General features: G+C 37.9%; 1 protein-coding gene and 1 non-coding gene across 2 annotated transcripts in view; both read left to right on the forward strand.

Moving 5' to 3' along the window:
- Nucleotides 1-18389, forward strand: part of GPR158 (G protein-coupled receptor 158) — a 473863-nt gene that overhangs the window by 399681 nt on the left and 55793 nt on the right. The window contains 1 exon segment of the mRNA XM_034644366.1: nucleotides 7740-7849. Within this exon segment, the coding sequence (XP_034500257.1) occupies nucleotides 7740-7849 (110 nt within the window).
- On the forward strand, nucleotides 15554-15660 carry LOC117796534. Its single transcript, XR_004621087.1, has one exon. It is a non-coding gene; the product is annotated as a U6 spliceosomal RNA (small nuclear RNA).

The following is an 18389-nucleotide window of genomic DNA, read 5'->3' on the forward strand; positions in this document are numbered from 1 at the left end:
CTTCCAAGCGTTACCTTTGTGGACTGTCCTCCAAACAAGATATCAGCTTTATTCTTCACTTGTTCAGTATTGTTGGGAACAGGGTAAACTGGAGGAGGTTAAGTGGCCCTGGAAAATATTTAACTAGCGAAACTCTTCCTTGTACGAAGCAGAAGGAAATTGTAGATGTGGCAGAAAGAGTCCTTGAAGGTTTAGAAGTCCTTCACATCCTTATCAAAGGACAACTTCATCAACAAAGGTCTTGTCACGGGCAGCTGTCACTGTGCTCCCATTACCCAGTAACCTTTTTTTTTTTTGTAAATAACACTGTTCCTACATGCCCCACTAACACAAACAGTAAAGCACATTGCACCTCACTCACCTATACAAGTGGTTTCATTCACAACCAATTTCACTGAACTGAAGCAAATAACACTCGATGAGTCAGTTAAGACAATAGAACTGCTGTGTCCCACGCTATTAGGAAACTTGCTCAGATCCTTAAAATGTCAGGCCTAAAGCTTCACACCTTCTACTCTCAGAGCTCTGGGAAGAGCATTGGCCTTTGCTAGCTTCTGACCACTTTACCTTCCCAGCATTCCTCTTCTGAAAGCACTGGGCCTTGNCCTTTTTTTTTTTTGTAAATAACACTGTTCCTACATGCCCCACTAACACAAACAGTAAAGCACATTGCACCTCACTCACCTATACAAGTGGTTTCATTCACAACCAATTTCACTGAACTGAAGCAAATAACACTCGATGAGTCAGTTAAGACAATAGAACTGCTGTGTCCCACGCTATTAGGAAACTTGCTCAGATCCTTAAAATGTCAGGCCTAAAGCTTCACACCTTCTACTCTCAGAGCTCTGGGAAGAGCATTGGCCTTTGCTAGCTTCTGACCACTTTACCTTCCCAGCATTCCTCTTCTGAAAGCACTGGGCCTTGCATCTACTGAGCCGACACAGCAGAGGTTAATTTTCTATCTCTGGTGTGTCTATATTTGCAAAAGAAAGTTATTCTATTTAAAAATGTTCTTCTATTTTGTACATATTTGGAAAGCCTAATATTCTTTTCTCTTGTGGTTCTCTTTTCTTCCCCATTAGCTGTGTTCAGTATCCAAAGAGTATAGGCAATCAAGCTGACTTCAAAACTAGCTAAAAAAAAAAAAAATTCATATTTGATGAAATGGGTATACAATCTGTGCAGATTTGTTTGTAATGAAGGGAATGCTTGGAAGACCATTTCCAAGAGAGCAGTGCTTTTTAACAACAGAATGCCTAGAGTATCCCACCACCGAGATCAGCTGATTGAATTTTGTAAGCATCTGAAAAAACTTCCAGTGTTGAAGAACCAAGTCCTTAAAATATACAGAGGGTCTCTCTTTCTCTCACCCTGCCCTCCTAAAACTGCTTACAGTCTATACCCTATGCTCATGCATCCAGCACTTACGCATGCTCTTGGGTCCTTAGGGCCTCGGTGACGGACGTGGTACACCTGTGTCCTGCTTTTCACACACTAAATATCTTTATGCCTGTCATTAGCCTCTAGTATTGGAAAGAGAACAAGGAAAGTTTTCTCCTGAAATACGTACTTTGAAAATGTACCTCAGGCAGTTATTCTAGTAGAGGAACTTCTTATGGGCTCTGGTTGAAAAACATAATCTTTTATAACCAGGGGCAAATTAGGTAACCCCATTAAAGTTCAGTCTCTTTATCTTTAAAATGGGAATAATAGCACACCTGTGTGACTTAGTCAGTTAAGCATCTGCCTTCTGCTCAGGTCATGATGCCGGAGTCCAGGGATCGAGTCCCACATTGGGCTCCTTGCTCGGGGGGCAGGGAGGGGGATCTGCTTCTCTCTTTCCCTCTCCCTGCCGCTCCACCTACTTGTGCTCTCTCTTTCTCTCTCTGTCAAATAAAAAAAATATTTTTAAAAAATAAAATGGGAATAATAAAGTATACCTGGACCTTCAGTGATGTCTCTCACGGTGATGAGTGTATGGAGGCAAGGGCAGCTATTATGAAAGCTACATAAAATGGCAGCTGTTTGTACTATCATCATCGTTCATAAATTCTTCAGCTTAGGTTTTCTCCAGTTCTTCCTTTATGAAGGTTTATTGTAAAACTTGTCATTAATTTGGAATTTGGGAAGGGTACTTACAATAATTTGTTAATCTATACATTTACATACATTATATTTAACAAGAAAAGGTGAAGTATTGGGATTTAAAAACACTGAAACTTCCTCATCTTTTTTTTTCTCCCGTTCTCATTACGGAGTATATTAACTACTAAAAAACTAGATCTGGGTTAGATGTTCTATGGACAACTTACACTCAATATATCAAAAAATAAACTTACCATCTTTTCTCCTTCCTTCCTTTCCCTCTCCTTCCCTCCCTCCCTTCCTTTTTAAAATTTCTTTCCTTGGTTACCTACAATTGGTTACCTACTGTTGCCAGGTACAATACTAGGGAATGGGTATGCAATGAGTAAGATAGTTACAATCCCCGCCCTCGTGCATCTTACAAACTAGCTAGTAGACACATTTAACAAATGAATTACAGAAACAATTATATCAAAATAGAGTTGCTAAGTGTAGTGAAGGAAAGCTCCAAACTCAATACAAGTAAATAGTGCGCAGATGAGATGGAAACCTGACTCAGTCTGGGGAGTGCCCACTCTGAGCTGAGACATGAAGGGTGAAGTGGGGTGAGGAGGTTTCTCAGCAGAGCTAGCACAGTTATACCCAGACTGATGCATCTTTTAAAAAAAAAAAAATGTTTCTTTCTAAATACAATCATCCTTCCAGTCACCCAGGCTTAAAATCTTCACATTATTTTTGACACTTTATTCGCTTTTGCCTCAACAAATAATCAGCTGCCCAATTTTCTTGATTCAGCATGTTCTTTCCTCTGTTTTCATGAATGCCTGAATTCCCATTCTCACTGCAGCAGTTATAGACTACTTTACCATTTTCCTACAGCTGTATTTTTCCTTTCATTCAACACATATTTATGAGCACTTCCTGTGTGCCTGGACTTTAGTTAGTGCCAGTATGACAGAACTGAACACAATGAACGTGGTTGTCATAAAGCCAACAAATCTAATGCACTGCTGTGGATCCGGGGCGGTGATTGGGTAGGGACGGTGTGCTAAGCCACAGGGAGCGCTTCCTCTTCCTAGAGGAAGAGAGATTCAGAGTGAAGCCTGAAAGGTGAATGGGAGTAAGACAGGTACAGGTGAGGCATGCACTGGATAAGGAACATCCAGTCAGAAGGGACACCACATGCAAGGATCAGAAGGTTTGGGTAGGTGGAAAGTAATGATGTAAAAGAAGTAAGCTGGTATCTATCATCCTAAATAATTTAGACTTTTGGGACACCTGGGTGGCTCAGTTGGTTAAGCATCCGACTCTTGATTTTGGTTTGGGTCATGATCTCTGAGCCAAGAGATCGAGCCCCAAGTTGGGCTCTGCACTCAGTGTGGAGTCTGCTTGGGATTCTCTCTCTCTCCCTCTCCCTCCCCCCGCTCCTCCCCCATGCACATGTGCACACGCTCTCTCCCTCTCTCTCTTAATAAATAAAGTCTTATAAAAATTATAATAATAAAGCGGAGCACCTGGGTGGCTCAGTCTTTAAGCGTCTGCCTTTAGCTTAGGTCATGATCCCAGGTCCTGGGATCCAGCCCTGCGTCGTCGGGCTCCCCGCTCAGCAGGGACCCTGCTTCTCCCTCTCCCACTCCACCAGCTTGTGCGCTCTCTCTCTCTCTCTCGCCGTGTCTCTCTCTGTCAAATAAATAAAATATTTAAATAATAATAATAATAACTTAGACTTTTTCGTAAGAACCCTGGGAACCAGTGAAAGGTTCTACACAAGACAGCTAAGGAAGCAGAAGCATTTGGGGACTAGAGTAAAGGCAATGCTGAAATAAAAGGAAAAGGTTTGGTGAGGAAGACCATGAATTCGTTTGTTTTGTTTTGATGTCTCCCAACTGGCCTTCTCACCTTCAGTATCTTCTCCTTCCATAGCATCCAGTCATCTCGTGGGGTGCTGCCAGATTAACTCCCTGGAACACACTTCTGATCTCAATTTAAAGAAGTTTCATGATATGTTTGGTCACAGAACAAAATCTGAATTCCTCACCCTTTAATTTAAAGTTTATAGTGAACTGGTTCCATCTCTGTTTTAAAGCTTGATTTTTAGTACTCCCCTTTATGTCTTCCTGTCCATAACCACACACTCCACACTCTTGAAGCTTTCTCACAACCAGGCCTTTGTCTTGGGCTCCTTCCCGCTTTCCTTTTGCTTACATACTTAAACCCTTCCTCCTCCAGGTCCTTACTCAGATGCGAACCCTCCTATGATAACTTCACTTGTTTCCACTGAGAGTAATTCCTCTTTTCTCTGAATCCGAAATATGATTCAATTCACAGCATAATAGCATCGATCACTTCCCCCATGCAGTAGAACTATTTAGAGAGGCAAGCTGTGAACTCTGGAACTCAACTGCCTGATTCAGATCCTAGCCCTGACCTTTCCTGGCTGTGCGACGCTGAGCACATCTCCTAAATTCTCTGTGCATTATTCCTCCTTTGTAAAATAAACATTCCTACTGTATAAGGTATTGTGGGGATTAAATAAGTAAATACTGTAAAAATGCTTAAAGTTGTGTGTAGTAATAGTGCTATGTAAATATTTGGTATGATCAAGCCATTATTTTTATCATATACACGGAGCATCCACTCTTCTAAACTATAACTTGAGGACCTAATCCACATCTGATTTATTACAATGGCTTCTAAATTGCAGACTAAATAAATAGTGAATGAGTGAATTAGAATCACAACGACTAGTGAATCCTAATTGGACTTTTCACATAGTTTATTTTGAAGATAGCATTTTCTTTGTTAAATTAGCTAAAATAGATCATTGACCAAATATTTAATATATTTAAATTTTCTATGTGTGAAACATACAGAATATATGGAGAAGCATGTGTTCTTTGGTTTTACATTTGATTCAGGGGAATACCCACACAGTTACCTACGGTATATGGTAAAGTAAAAAAAAAGTGTATAGTCAAAAAGTGACTATAGGAGTTCAAAGGGAGTAACCAGAATAATCAAAAAGAATTCACTGAGATAAGATGTAATTATACTACAGTGAGAATGGTAACTTTTATAACAAAGTATACATAAATCAGCTCTCTTAATATATTAGCCACAATTTATTGAATGCCTTATGTACCAGGCGCTATGTTTATCACATTCAGACTTCAAAACAGTCCTATGCGGAAGTGTTAGTGTTGTGTTCATTATAAAGATGGGGGAACTGAGGCAGAGCAAGGCAACGTTAAATAATTTGTCAAAGTCACACTAGTGAAAAACAGAGCCAGGATTGGAACCCAGGGAGATTGGCTACAGAGCCTGGACTCTCCCATCACCACACTCCAAAATTAGGAGCTCTACTGCACTGTTTGCTGAACTGTTTCTAATAATGTATTTTATTAAGTTCACTGGAATTTCATTTTCCCTTATTTTTACGCTTATGCCTCGTCCATGGATGTTGAAAAAAATTGACTATTATTCTTTCATTTATTGCTGACCAACCCAATCTTTCATTTACAGTAACAAGCCCTCAAATTCTTCATCTGTGAAATAAAAGTTTGAAGCTATAACAGTAGCTCCTGAACAATTCAAGAACAACTCTTTCCTCCAAATATTCAGACTTCTGTCTTACATTCTTCACCTTTGCTTATTCATGCTCTTAATCATTGTCTGGTGTGCAATGGAAAACTTTGTAATAAGTCACAGGATTTTGTAGATTCCAGGAATCCACTGTGCTAGAATAATCTCTAAAGCTCTTTCTGGTGGAAATATTTGAGATTTTGTACGTTCTAGACTTTAGGTCCCTCTCTCACTCATTGCTAATCTGTCATTTCTGTCATAAGAAGGAACACATATCCCCTAATCCCTTACTCTTCTACCAAGTTTTCTCCATTTGTTTCTTTTCCCATAAATTTTCCCTTCTTCCTTCAGCTCAGGTTCCTTACTAAACAATACAGCTTATTTTGCAGAACTTGTAATTACTGCCAGACCCTTGTGTAAAGGAACTATTTCTAAAATACATGAGTAAACCTAGAACACACATTTACAGAGTTTTAACTTGTTTTGTGAAAATAATAAAGGAAATGTTTTTATGTCACTTTTTGGATGACTCCAAACGCTTTCCTGGCAGACTGAATTTTAAAATCACATCTTTATCTGCATCGTCAGCATAGACCTAGTGAATTAGAAAATTAAGGACAAGTATCACATATACACAAAGCAACATTGTCTCCTAGCCACACCTATTTTTACCTTCCTTTGATTTCTTCTTAATAGCAGCCTTTTTTTCCACTCCTTGAGAATTTAATTATAATGGTATTGGAAGTACCTAGTTTAATATCTTTATGCAGTAGAACGATTTGAGAAATACCATCAGGGAGTTGTCGGTAATGTCATTCCTGGCACTGTTGGAGAGTGGGGCTCCATTTGTAAGATATCAGCAAGAACATGTCAGCACCCACCCCGTGTTACCCAGTTATGTTTTATGGTTTCCAATATTTGTATCTTTGGGATAAAAAAAACAAAACAAAACCTAAAATAACACACAGGGTTTTAGGAATGAGCATAGTTTTCTGTTATGATGACCTTGTTTTCAGCAAAATCAGTTCAGGCCTGCCACACCAGCTTAAGAGTTTAAGTCCACATTCTTCAGAAACATTTATTCTTTAGATTTCTTAAGCAAGGCCAAACCAATTCCTATCCTATGAGGGCTTGTTCAAACCCACCAGTAGCATATGAAAGATAACACATACAGTGCCTTGCACATGCCTTTTGACTGCCCCCACCCCTGCCCGGAATTGACCAGTTGTTCCTTTGTGTCCCAATGAAACTGTCAGATGTTTATCATAGCACCTGTGCCACTTGAATGCAATTCCTCTTTTACAGGTCTCTCTTCTCTTTCTTATTGGCCTTTGTAGCTACAGCATCTAGTATGGTATCCGGCTCATGGTATATGCTTAATTAATATTTGCTCAGTGAGCACTCTGGAGTGAGAAGAAAAGAGTTAGGGAGGCAGTTGAGCCAAGTACTAAGTGGTAGATTGGCAGGGGAGTACGGTACAGGGTAATCCTCTCAGGGCTGGTGCAGACAGGGGAAGGGTCCTGCTGGAATTGAGGCAGGGGTCAGCAAGCCTCCAGTGGAGTTTGACAATGGAGGACAGCCCGGCTGGCCCATCTGGGGAAATAAACGGAGTTAAGTTTAAATGTGCCACAGGCTTAGAGACAAATGATAGAAACTCCTGAAAGTCAGAATTAACAAACTGAGGGCTTTAGAGGGTAGAGGGGTGGGGGATCAGGATAGGCCAGTGGTGGGTATTAAGGAGGGCACGTACTGCATGGAGCACTGGGTGTTACGATGAATCATGGAACACTACATCAAAAACTAATGATGTACTGTATGGTGACTAACATAATAAGAAATTTAAAAATAAAAATAAAATAAAAATAAAAATAAAGAACTTAGGTTTGATTTGAAAGCAATAGGGAGACCGTAGTCTTTTGATTTAGCCCATGAATGATCAAAATAATATTTTAAAGTTTTATTCAAAAGGATGTGTGCTTATGTCAAAATTCATATGTGAAATATTGATTTTAATCTGTGGGCCATCAGTTGATCCTGAAGGTCTCTTTCTTTCTGTTCTCATCCCACAGGTTGTTATTTTGTACTTTGAGCCAAGCACGTTTCGCTGTATTCTCCTCAGATGGGTCCGTCTTCTCGGTTTTGCAACTGTTTATGGAACTGTCACTCTCAAGCTTCACAGGTATATTGTATTTCACTAGTTTTCATTCCCGTGGGAGGATCAAAGTGTTTGGCTTAGCATGTCATTGCAAGCTGGGTCAGCCACTTAAATGGTTTAATTTCAAGAATTTAGACAGCAAGACAATACATATTTTTTTCATTTTCAAGGCAATATCATTAGGAGTCTCTAGGAAAATCTTTAGTACAACTGAATTTGAACAACGTATTTCAATAAAATATGCCACTGGGTATGGAAAATTTAATTCTGAATGAAAAATAGTTTAGAATGAATGCAAGAGACTGTTTACTAGCTAACAGCAGGAAAGAATACAAAGACAATACAGCTAAAAATCCAGGTCCAGAGCTCCCAAAGAATCCTTATATAGTAAAATGCAGCAGTCTGCTGACTTGACAGAGACTACTGTTCTTCATTCATAAATTACATGCCCCAGGGTATTCCTGCTGATATTCAATGGGTAAAGTTCAAAAAAATACTGTTCTTGACTTTCCTCCTTAACCAGAGTGCTCTAATGATTATCAACCTTGTAAATTAGACAATGGGGTAAATCCTCTTATACTTTCAAAACCACCTGCTTTTCTTAATGTATATGATAAGTATGCAGAAGAAAGAGACATATAGTACATTACCTATCCACAAAGGGCTTTCCAGTGCCTCTTATTCCCAAGCTCTCTCAATGCAGTGGTGCCAAAGACCACTGGAGAGAGGATGTAATTTCTCCCTCATGATAAAACTGCAACTCTATAGAGGAAAGCCTTTATGCTGATTAGCTTTAAAGTTGTTTTTATAACCATAGTAAGCCATTCATATTTCCATGCTAATGTGATCATAATATTTCTCAATAAAAGTATTTTAATATGGCTCAGACAACAGTTTATCTTAGAGCCATAATATGTGTTATATTTGTCTTTAAATATTTCCCTTTCAATCTTTCTTAAAATGTGATCATTTCACTGTCTACTACACAAGGATCTCGATTTCTTTTTCGGGTTCTTGTTTTATTTTGTTTGCTTTGTTTCACTGGTACTTATTTACTGGGAATGCTCCAGAGTATCTTTTTGAAATAAACATAGATATCCTTAACTCTCAAGATTCCTTTCTTATGTATGTCCTGTAGTACAAGGAACATTTGGCTGGATGTCAGGAGATCCAGCTTAAATCTCATTTCAGCCTCTAACTCTCGGAAATCATAGACTTCTATTTCCTATAAAAGGAAGAGATTAGACTAATCTCTAATGTTCTTTCTGACATTCATTTTATTCTTTCCACATCACGGCACACTTTGCTCTTATGTCCTTGTAGTCTTCAAGTATCTTCCGGTTTCCATTCCTTATACGATAGCTATTTTCAACCATTGTTCACCAAAGGAAGTGAGTAATCATTGGAAGCCTATAACAGACAATAAGCCTTCTAGAAATCCTGAGAGAATGGGTGACCTCTTGAGATTTAAATATGATCCCTCTCCCTATGAGTCTAGCACTTAGCATCTCTTGGGTCCTCTATTATATAATACAGCTTGTTTATTTAATTACTTTCCTCATTTTTACCTAATTTACTTTCTCTTTGAAGTGAGGGTCTTACTATTGAATCCCCTGCCCTTAGCACAATGACTGATACATGGGAGGTGTTTAGTACATCTTAGTCGTTGATTGAATGAATAAAAATGTCAGATGCAGACTTAGAAGCTGCTTCCAACAGTTCTCTCCACATGTAATGCATTCACAGTCCCCTGACTCACTGGAGGTCCCCACGTGTCTAGAACATATAACTCCGTGGTCTCCAAGAGGTTGTTTGGTGGGATACAAACACAGTAGTAAATAGCACTGAATCAAGTAATAAGAAAATTACTTCCGTTCAGACGTTCTGTCCATCCTTCTGATTATTTCCAAAAGAAAAATTAGTGTGGAACTAGTAGGTCTCTAACACCTGCCAAGCACTTGCTAATCTCCCTTTGCAACAAAAAGCAGATCAAGCTTCAGGCTCAGAACTTTCCATTGCAATGCTATCTTGATATAACTTACTGACCGTCTCACTGTATTTCTATAGTTACTTTCTCTTTCTGTATTATCAGTTTTTCATTTAAAGTAGCAATATAAAGTTTCCTTTAAAATATTTTAAATAGAAATTGATTTAAAGACTATATAACTAGTATGCAGACTTAGGCAGAAATCTTGACTGTGGTATGCAAATGATTGGAATTTGAGAAACTAGTCCATCATTCTTTCATTTATTTCAAAGACTGGACTTAGAGCTATTGTCTGTATGTCTTCAGAAGTCATTGTAGTGAAGAGTTACCACTGAAGGTTTAAATCAAGTAGAAACTGTTTCTAATTTAATGAGCTGGATTATTCTTACCCTGTCTGAACCATATGGCTTTATATTATATTCTGGTTTTTTTCATATTGCTTAAATTTAACCAATTCCAATATTGTTTCAGCCTATAAAACTGAATAATTAGCATCCCAGAGGAATGTGAATAAGCCACTGGAAGTGACTGGCTGAACCAGTTTCATATTCCCCATTCTTAGTTGTGCATGGTGCCTATATTTATATATTTAGGTATTTGTTAAGTGAGTGGGCGGATGGTTATAGTGAATGCAGCTGCTATATGGGTGTCTTTGGTTGATATCTTTTAGATTTAAGCAACATGTGGACTTCCAAGATTTGGTAATAACATGAGAAAGAGAAAAGACATAAAGGGGTGCCTGGGTGGCTCAGTTGGGTAAGCATCTGCCTTTGGCTCAGGTCATGATCTCAGGGTCCTGGGATCAAGCCCTGTGTTGGGCTCCTTGCTCAGTGGGGAGTCTGCATCTTCCTCTCCCTCTGCTGCCCCCCCCCAGCTTGTGCACTTTTGCTTACTGTCTCTCTCTCTCTCTCTCAAACAAGTAAATAAAAAAATCTTTTAAAAAAATTTGGAAAAGCATAAATCCTAACAAATCCAAATTCAAATTTCAGTTCTGCCATTAACTATTTGTACAACCAAGAACAAATTATTTTAACATCTGAAAATCAGTTTTCTCACCTCACCTGTAAAGTTGTTGTAAAGGCTAAACATGACTGGAATATGTGTAAATATATCAAGGGGCTGGGGCTTCTACGGCTGAATTAACCAATAAGGAAATTCATTGGAAAAATATGGAGAAAGGCACAGAACTAGGCTTTAGAGGACCTGACCAAAGATAGATTGAGGTATCAAGATAGCATGGGGAATGCTGCATATCATTTTCATAAAAACTTCATTTTTTATTTCAAGATTTTTTCCAAAAAGTAAATCCTACCTCTCTAGGCCGAAAATTCTAAGGAAATTATCAGTACAGATACATAAAGTGACTGTTAAAGTCGCTTGGGAATAGGACAGGCAAGAAAGACCTGAGTTTTTGTTTTATTTCAGTCATTTCCCTCAAGGCTTAGTAAAATTATGGAACATTTCTTTCTCCATCTCCTGGTTTCTCTCTGATTGATGATAATGTTTACAGAATTCCAGTAGCCCGGAAAACTTGGCACAAATATGAAAAAGGAACAGGATCTCATGCTGTCACAGAAATGATCCTATTAGCCTGGGAGGGAACTTGAAGGTTTCATCCACTTTTACCAAATCTTCCACTTTTTAATTTAGTGGTCTCTCCCTGTATTTGAGAATTATACAGTCAGAGACTACCATGCCAGTCCAAAGGAAAATTGCAGAAGAGTCTTTTAATTTATTAACAGTGCAATATAGGGGTGTAACAAGTTGGGGGTAAGGTGAGAGTGGTTTGCCTCTTCATGGAGGAGTCTTTTATCACTGACATTTAGAATCACTATCACATGATGGTGATAAAAAGCAGACCAACTTTTAGTTGTCTTTATTATTGCCCTAAGTTCGCTACAGGCAAATGGGTCCCTTTGTTACTTACACCCTAGGGCAAGCCAGTCCCACTGCCCCACCTCATTGGCAGGCCATTCATGCTGTGCAATTTATTTGAAACTGAGGCTGTTCCTTTTTGGAAAAAGGACAAATGGCTCAGGTTTTAGCTCTCCTAATATGGATCAAAGAGAAAATAGAGCTGAAGTAGGAAAAATGAAGAAGTTTCATTTATAAAGAGGAGTTTCCTTAAGTAACCATACAGATGTTTGACTTGGGACATGAGATACAGGACAGATCTAAAACAACATCTAGTTCTTTGTGTGGTTGTGCGGGTTCACAGAATACTTGCTAAGTTGGTTTGTTTGTTTTAAGAAAATTGGTAAGGCAATAATATTTCTAGGTTCAGAAAAGCTGAGTCTATTTTCAGGAGGCAAAATGAGGAAATGTTTTAAATGAAAGGAGGTGGAGAGAGATTAAGAAATTTAATGCTACAAGAACATTTTCCTATTCCCTGTAATATGGCTTCTGAAAACAAATTGCCTTTTTCCTTTTTCCAAGGCTAATCAAGAAAAAAAAAAACAAAAGACTTTTTTTTACTATATTTAAAATGAATATTTAAGCAAGCTGTAAAAAAGCTTTCTCCTGGCTCTGGACTAGGAATTTTCATTTCATACATTATTCAATATTCCTTGCTCTAGATACAACACAATTCGTAGCAGTTTTCTCTACTGTGCTCATTAGTACCAAATACTTACACTTTGTGGGAAGGTTTTATGCTTTCTTTTTTATTTTATTTTTTTGGTTGTTTCCTCGTAAATTTTAAAAAGTGACTGGAAAGTACCTATACTTATTTATTTTATGTATTCTTTATAAAGATACATAAAATACAGTAAGATACCTTAAATTTTTGGGAAAAAAAAAGAAAGAAAAGCAAGTTAGGACTGTCTAGAGAAGCTAAGAGCTTGTAACAAAATGAAGGTTGCCTTCTTAGCTTAACTTATGAGAACCACTGGCTGGCAGGCAATTTGAGATAGAGACTCAGCACATTAGACTGTATATTAGCTGCAGATTTGCCTTAGCGGGGTGTCGGTGAGCCCTCATTTATGAAAGCCAGAACAGTAACAAGCTTTGTTCTTGGGTGGCTGAGCAAAATGCCTACGGGCATACACAAGATTGTTCTAAAAATCTTGCATTTACCCCAGCTCACAGATGAATGATGTTTAAGGTCCCAAATCATGGCCCATAGGGGTTTGGACATGGCAGAGTTTCAAAATGGTTTTAGCCAGTTGCCCACCTCAGCCAAAGTAACGTATCAAGAACACGTCCTTTGAACATGTAGCCATGGACATTAGTTTTGACTAGAAAATGACAAGAGTTTGCCATATGGATGGTGGTAAAGATGGGGATTTCAGGTCCTGCTTTCTGCTGAGCTCACTGTGATTGATCGTCTTTTCTGGCTGCTGATCTGGATGTAGGAATACCTTCAGGTGAAGAATTACTCATAGTGACATTTCTTAAGAACCGTATTGTCCCAGAGAAAAGAGACTCATTCATAAGCTTCTGAGGAAGCTCTCTTTCCCTGTCAGGGTACTATCCTGACATTGTCAATGAAGAAAAATTATTCTGACACTTGTTAAAGAATGGTAAGACAGACTTTATCCATGGGCACGACAACGTGCAGTTTTCACAGCCAGGGAGAGAGATTGGGTTCAACTCAGAATTCATAAAGGAAGCGTGGGGATTTACAGTTAAGGAGCAGGGTGTGGTTCAGTGGATGGAAAACTACTAAGAGAAAGCATCAGAGGCAAAGGAGAATTTCTGGCTAAACCAACTTGACAGGAGTCTCGCAAAAGGCAGGCCAAGATGGTCTCAGATATCAAGGATGGGAGATTCTCACTAAGCTGACTTAGTAAGATTCTTGCTACAATTGGGCAATGGAAAGACAAGGGAAGTCCAAAGATTGGGCCCAGTCAAGGAGAAGACTCAGAGGAGCCTGGCTGGGAAATTTGATTAAGGAGAGAATCTTTGTCAGTTGATAGCTAAGCAAGTTCCAAAGCCAAAGAAAGTTACTTAGCTTCAGGGGTAAATTACAAAATAGCAGAACCTTACCTCATACACCCATACTTTTCATACACTAAAAAAAAACTAGATGCCCTATAGAAGAATGACATGTTTGGGATGACAATTTAGAAAATAAAGGTTTTAAATTTATGTTCTGGAACTATCTCTATTACTGGCATTTTAAGAGATTTGAAGGAAAAAATAGATTTGTAAATAGTTTGACCTTCTCGCTTCCAGTTTCTTTGTTCATTAAGTGCCAGCCTAGGCTTTGTGGTAGTAAGATTTAAACAATTTCCCTAGAGATATTTTTACAATTTTAAATTATTTTCAATGAAACCAGAAAGATCAAAAGTCATTTGGCTTGTAACAATAGAAATTCACTTCATAATTTCATTAATTCAGGAAGCATTGGCCTGAAATGCACCATAACAACTCGTGCTAATGCACAGAACAATTTGTGTGCTATCCTGTGTGTAATTAACTTTCAGAAAGTGTGCAGTTACACACCTTAGTTTTGCAGGCACTACATTTCTGTCATTCGGATCACTCATATGTTAGGAAGGGCCTAGAAGAAGAGAGGCCCTTGAAACCTGAGAAATAAGCAAAGTGGGCCCTGTCACGTCTCCTTCCTGTACTCATCTTGCCTTTGTTGGCATACTCATCATCTGTCTGGAGCTGCCCGAGTCTGAGTCCTATGGGACTTTGCATACCGCTAGTCCTTATGGATGGCTCCCCAGAAACCAGGAAAACAGAATCTCCTAAGCTCCAATGAATTACTCTGTGATTATAAAATCTCTGACTAACTCTCAGATAAGACCATTCCCTCTGTTCATTCCTCCCCACCCTGGCCCTTCTAATGACTTCACACTGCCCTATCTAGCTTCCTGTAGGACCCCAGCTGAATGACCCTAAATATTTTTAATTATATTGGTATATTCTTGTCCCTCTCAGAAGCTAATTAAGTGTGGCTGGCTTGAATAGCTTCATTTATGAATTAATATGTTCAATTTAATCTACTTACGGAAAGTGAAAGATTTGGGAAATACAAGCATATTGATAAAAGATGTCTTTTATTAACTGGAGGTCTATATTCATGCAGGACCCTTAAAACATCAATGAGTAACTTTTTAATACAATTAGAAATAAAAGCAAAATTCATTTTTAATTGTTCTACTTTTCAGAATATATTAAATATGAGACAGGAATAATATGGGAATATATCTCACTCAGAAAACAAGAGACTTAAAGCTTTACTTGTTTTGTCTGACATCAGATGTCCTACTTGTTTTGTGACACATAATTTTGAAATACACTTTATTTTATGACAGCTACATTCAAAGCTTTTCAATATTAAACTTCTCTTTTTGTTTTTGCTCTATATGTACATGCTCTAGTTTCTGGTCACAGCATCAACATTTTATGTCAAGATTTCTGGAAATAGGTTTGACTTGATATATATAGTTTGGGGGCTGTTCAGCACATCAGAAACATGGGATTTTTTTTATTGCCTGGATTATATGGTTTTGACTTGTATACGCGTGCGTGTGTGTGTGTGTGTGTGAATCACCTCTAAAATTTTGAATATAAACCCATCTGGTAATTCAGAATTAGTATTTCTCAGACTATAGTTGATAAATACTTTATTCTAATGTTCTTCATTAGAACCTAACAAATCCTGTATGCCCTCAAGTGGAAATGTTTCTTTTCCTCATGTGAAGTAGATAGAAGAGAATAAGTGCAAATGAGATTAATTCATTCGTGTAGTAAAAAGAAGGGCAGCCAGGCTTTAAAGGCCACAGTGAGTGCTCACTTCAGCAGCACATATAGTAAAATTGGAACAACACAGAAAAGGTTAGCATGGCCCCTGCGCAAGGATGACACGCGGATTCGTGAAGCATTCCATATTTTTTACTAAAAACCTGCTGTAATAAATATATTAACGTAAACAAAAAGGAAGGGAGGGAGGGACGGAGGGAGGAGAGAAAGAAGGAAAGGCCACAATGAGACAATCTGCTTCTGCAAGCCTTTTACTGCCATCCCGGCTGCTGTTGTCAGGCTCAGAGACAGGGGCATGGCTTGCGTTATTGGATGAACACACCCGTGTCCTTTCAACTCACCATCAGTTCCCCTGGCCTCCGTTTACTCTGCTGCCCGTCCCCTAGCATTTACACGTGTCCAGTCCAAAATACCTGAGTTGTGTTTATGTTTTCATTCAGTTCAAAATAATTTCTAATTTGAGTTACTCTTTGACCCACAAATTATTTAGAAGTGTATTTAGTGTGCACATATTTGAGGGATTTTCCATAAATCTTTGTTTTTGACTTGTAATTTAATTCTGTTGTGTTCAAAACACATACCTCGTATGACTTGAATCCTCTTAAATTTATTGAGACTCATTTTATGGCCCAGAATATAATCTATCTTGGAAAGTGTTCCATGGGCACTTGTCTTCCGTGGTTTTATGGTTGTTCAATAATTTTGTTCAAGTTTTTTATATCCTTATTAATTTATCTCTACTTGTATTAAGAGTAGTTGGAAATTTCATATTTGCCTGTTTCTCCTCATAGTTCTTTCAGTTTTTGCTTCATATATTTTGAAGATCTGCTCTTAGATACATAAACATTTGGAGTTGTTAGGTCCTATTTATAGGACATAGACTCATGTCCTATTCATAATGATAAACAATTGACTCCTTGATGAAATGACCTTCATTGTCCCTGATAATATTCTTTGCTCTGAAATTTACTTTGTCTGATACTAATATAACCACTTCTGATTTCTTTTGATTAATGTTAGCATGTGATATCTTTTTTTCCCATTACTCTAACTTTAAACCTTTTGTTTTATGGGGCGCCTGGGTGGCAGTCATTAAGCGTCTGCCTTTGGCTCAGGGCGTGATCCCGGCATTATGGGATGGAGCCCCACGTCAGGCTCCTCCGCTGTGAGCCTGCTTCTTCCTCTCCCACTCCCCCGCTTGTGTTCCCTCTCTAGCTGGCTGTCTATCTCTGTCAAATAAATAAATAAATAAATCTTTAAAAAAAAAAAAACCCTTTTGTTTTATATTTAAAACGCATTTCTTGAGGAAGTTTATAGTTGGGCCTTTTCTCTTTAAGTCTAATCTGACAATCTCTGGTTTTTAATTTGTGTATTTAGACTACTTTCCTTTAAACCTGACTATTGTTAAGCTTGTGATTTTAGATAGTATTACCTGTGTAATACCTTCTAACATGCTATTGGTTCACTTGGCCCCTAGTTACCATCATGCCCACTACACAGAATTCACATGTGTCCAGTCCAAAAAACTGGATTTGAACTAAAAAGGACTTAATACAGGAAGCACAACTATTCTAGAAATTCCTAGATAGAAGCAAAGCACCAAAACTGAGTCAAGAAGAAATAGAAAATTTAAATAGATCTGAAGAAATAAAGACATTGAATTAGTAATCAAAAATCCCCCCCACCACCACACACAGCCCAGTCCTGGATAGTTTCACTGATGAATTATACCAATAATTTAAAGAAGAATTAACATTAAGTCTTTGCAAGTCATTCTGAAAAATAGCTAAAACAGCATTTCCTATTCATTGTAGGAGGTCAGTATTAACCTGATAGCAAAAATAGATAAATATATCAGAAGAAAACAAAACTGCAGACCAATATCTCTTATGCATATAGACATAAAAATCTCAATTCAGACAGAATCCAGCAACCAAAAGAATTATACATCAGGACCAGGTGGGATTTAGCCCATGAATACAAAAATCAATCAATGTATATTAACATAATAAAGGACAAAACCACATGATCATCTCAACAAATGCAGAAAAAGCATTTGACAAAAATTCAACACACTCTTACGATAAAAACACTCAGCATACTAGGAATGGAAGGGAACTTCCTAATCCTAATATGAAAAATCCACAGCTGACATCTGCTTAATGATGAAGGACTGAAGTCTTTCCCCCTAAGATTAGGAACAAGATAAGAATGTTCACTCTTGCTACTTCTATTCTACATTGTCCTGGAAATTCTCACCTGAGCAATTAAGCTCCAAAAAGAAATAAAAGATATCCAGATGGAAGAAAGAAGTAAAACTATTTGCACATGACGTGATCTGTAAAGAAAATCCTAAGGAATCCACCAAAAAACTAGTAAACGTAATAAACAGATTTAGCAGTGGTGCAGTATGCAAGATCAATATGCAAAAATCATTTGTATTTTCCACACTAGCAACAAACTAAAACTGAAATTAAGGGGATATTTTCATTTATAATAGCATTAAAATAAAATATGTAGGAATAAGTTTAACAAAAGAACTACTAGAAAGGTGCTCTGAAGACTGCAAAACACTGTGGAATGAAATTAAAGAAGACCTAAATAAATGGAAAGATCCCTTGTTCGTGGTTTGGAAAACTTAGTATTTTCAGATTGCTGTATTTCCTAAATTGAATCAGCCTAATTCCTATTAAAATCCCAGCTGACTTTTTTGTAGAAATTGACAGGTTGTTTCTAAAATTCATATAGAAATGCAAAGGGACCAGAATAGCCAAAACAATCTTAAAAAAGAAGAAGAAAGTTGGAAGACTCACACTTCCTGATTTTAAAACTTACTTCAAAATTACAGCAATCAAGACAGTG

This window comes from Ailuropoda melanoleuca, chromosome 15 (assembly GCF_002007445.2).
Source record: "Ailuropoda melanoleuca isolate Jingjing chromosome 15, ASM200744v2, whole genome shotgun sequence".
Lineage (NCBI taxonomy): Eukaryota > Metazoa > Chordata > Mammalia > Carnivora > Ursidae > Ailuropoda > Ailuropoda melanoleuca.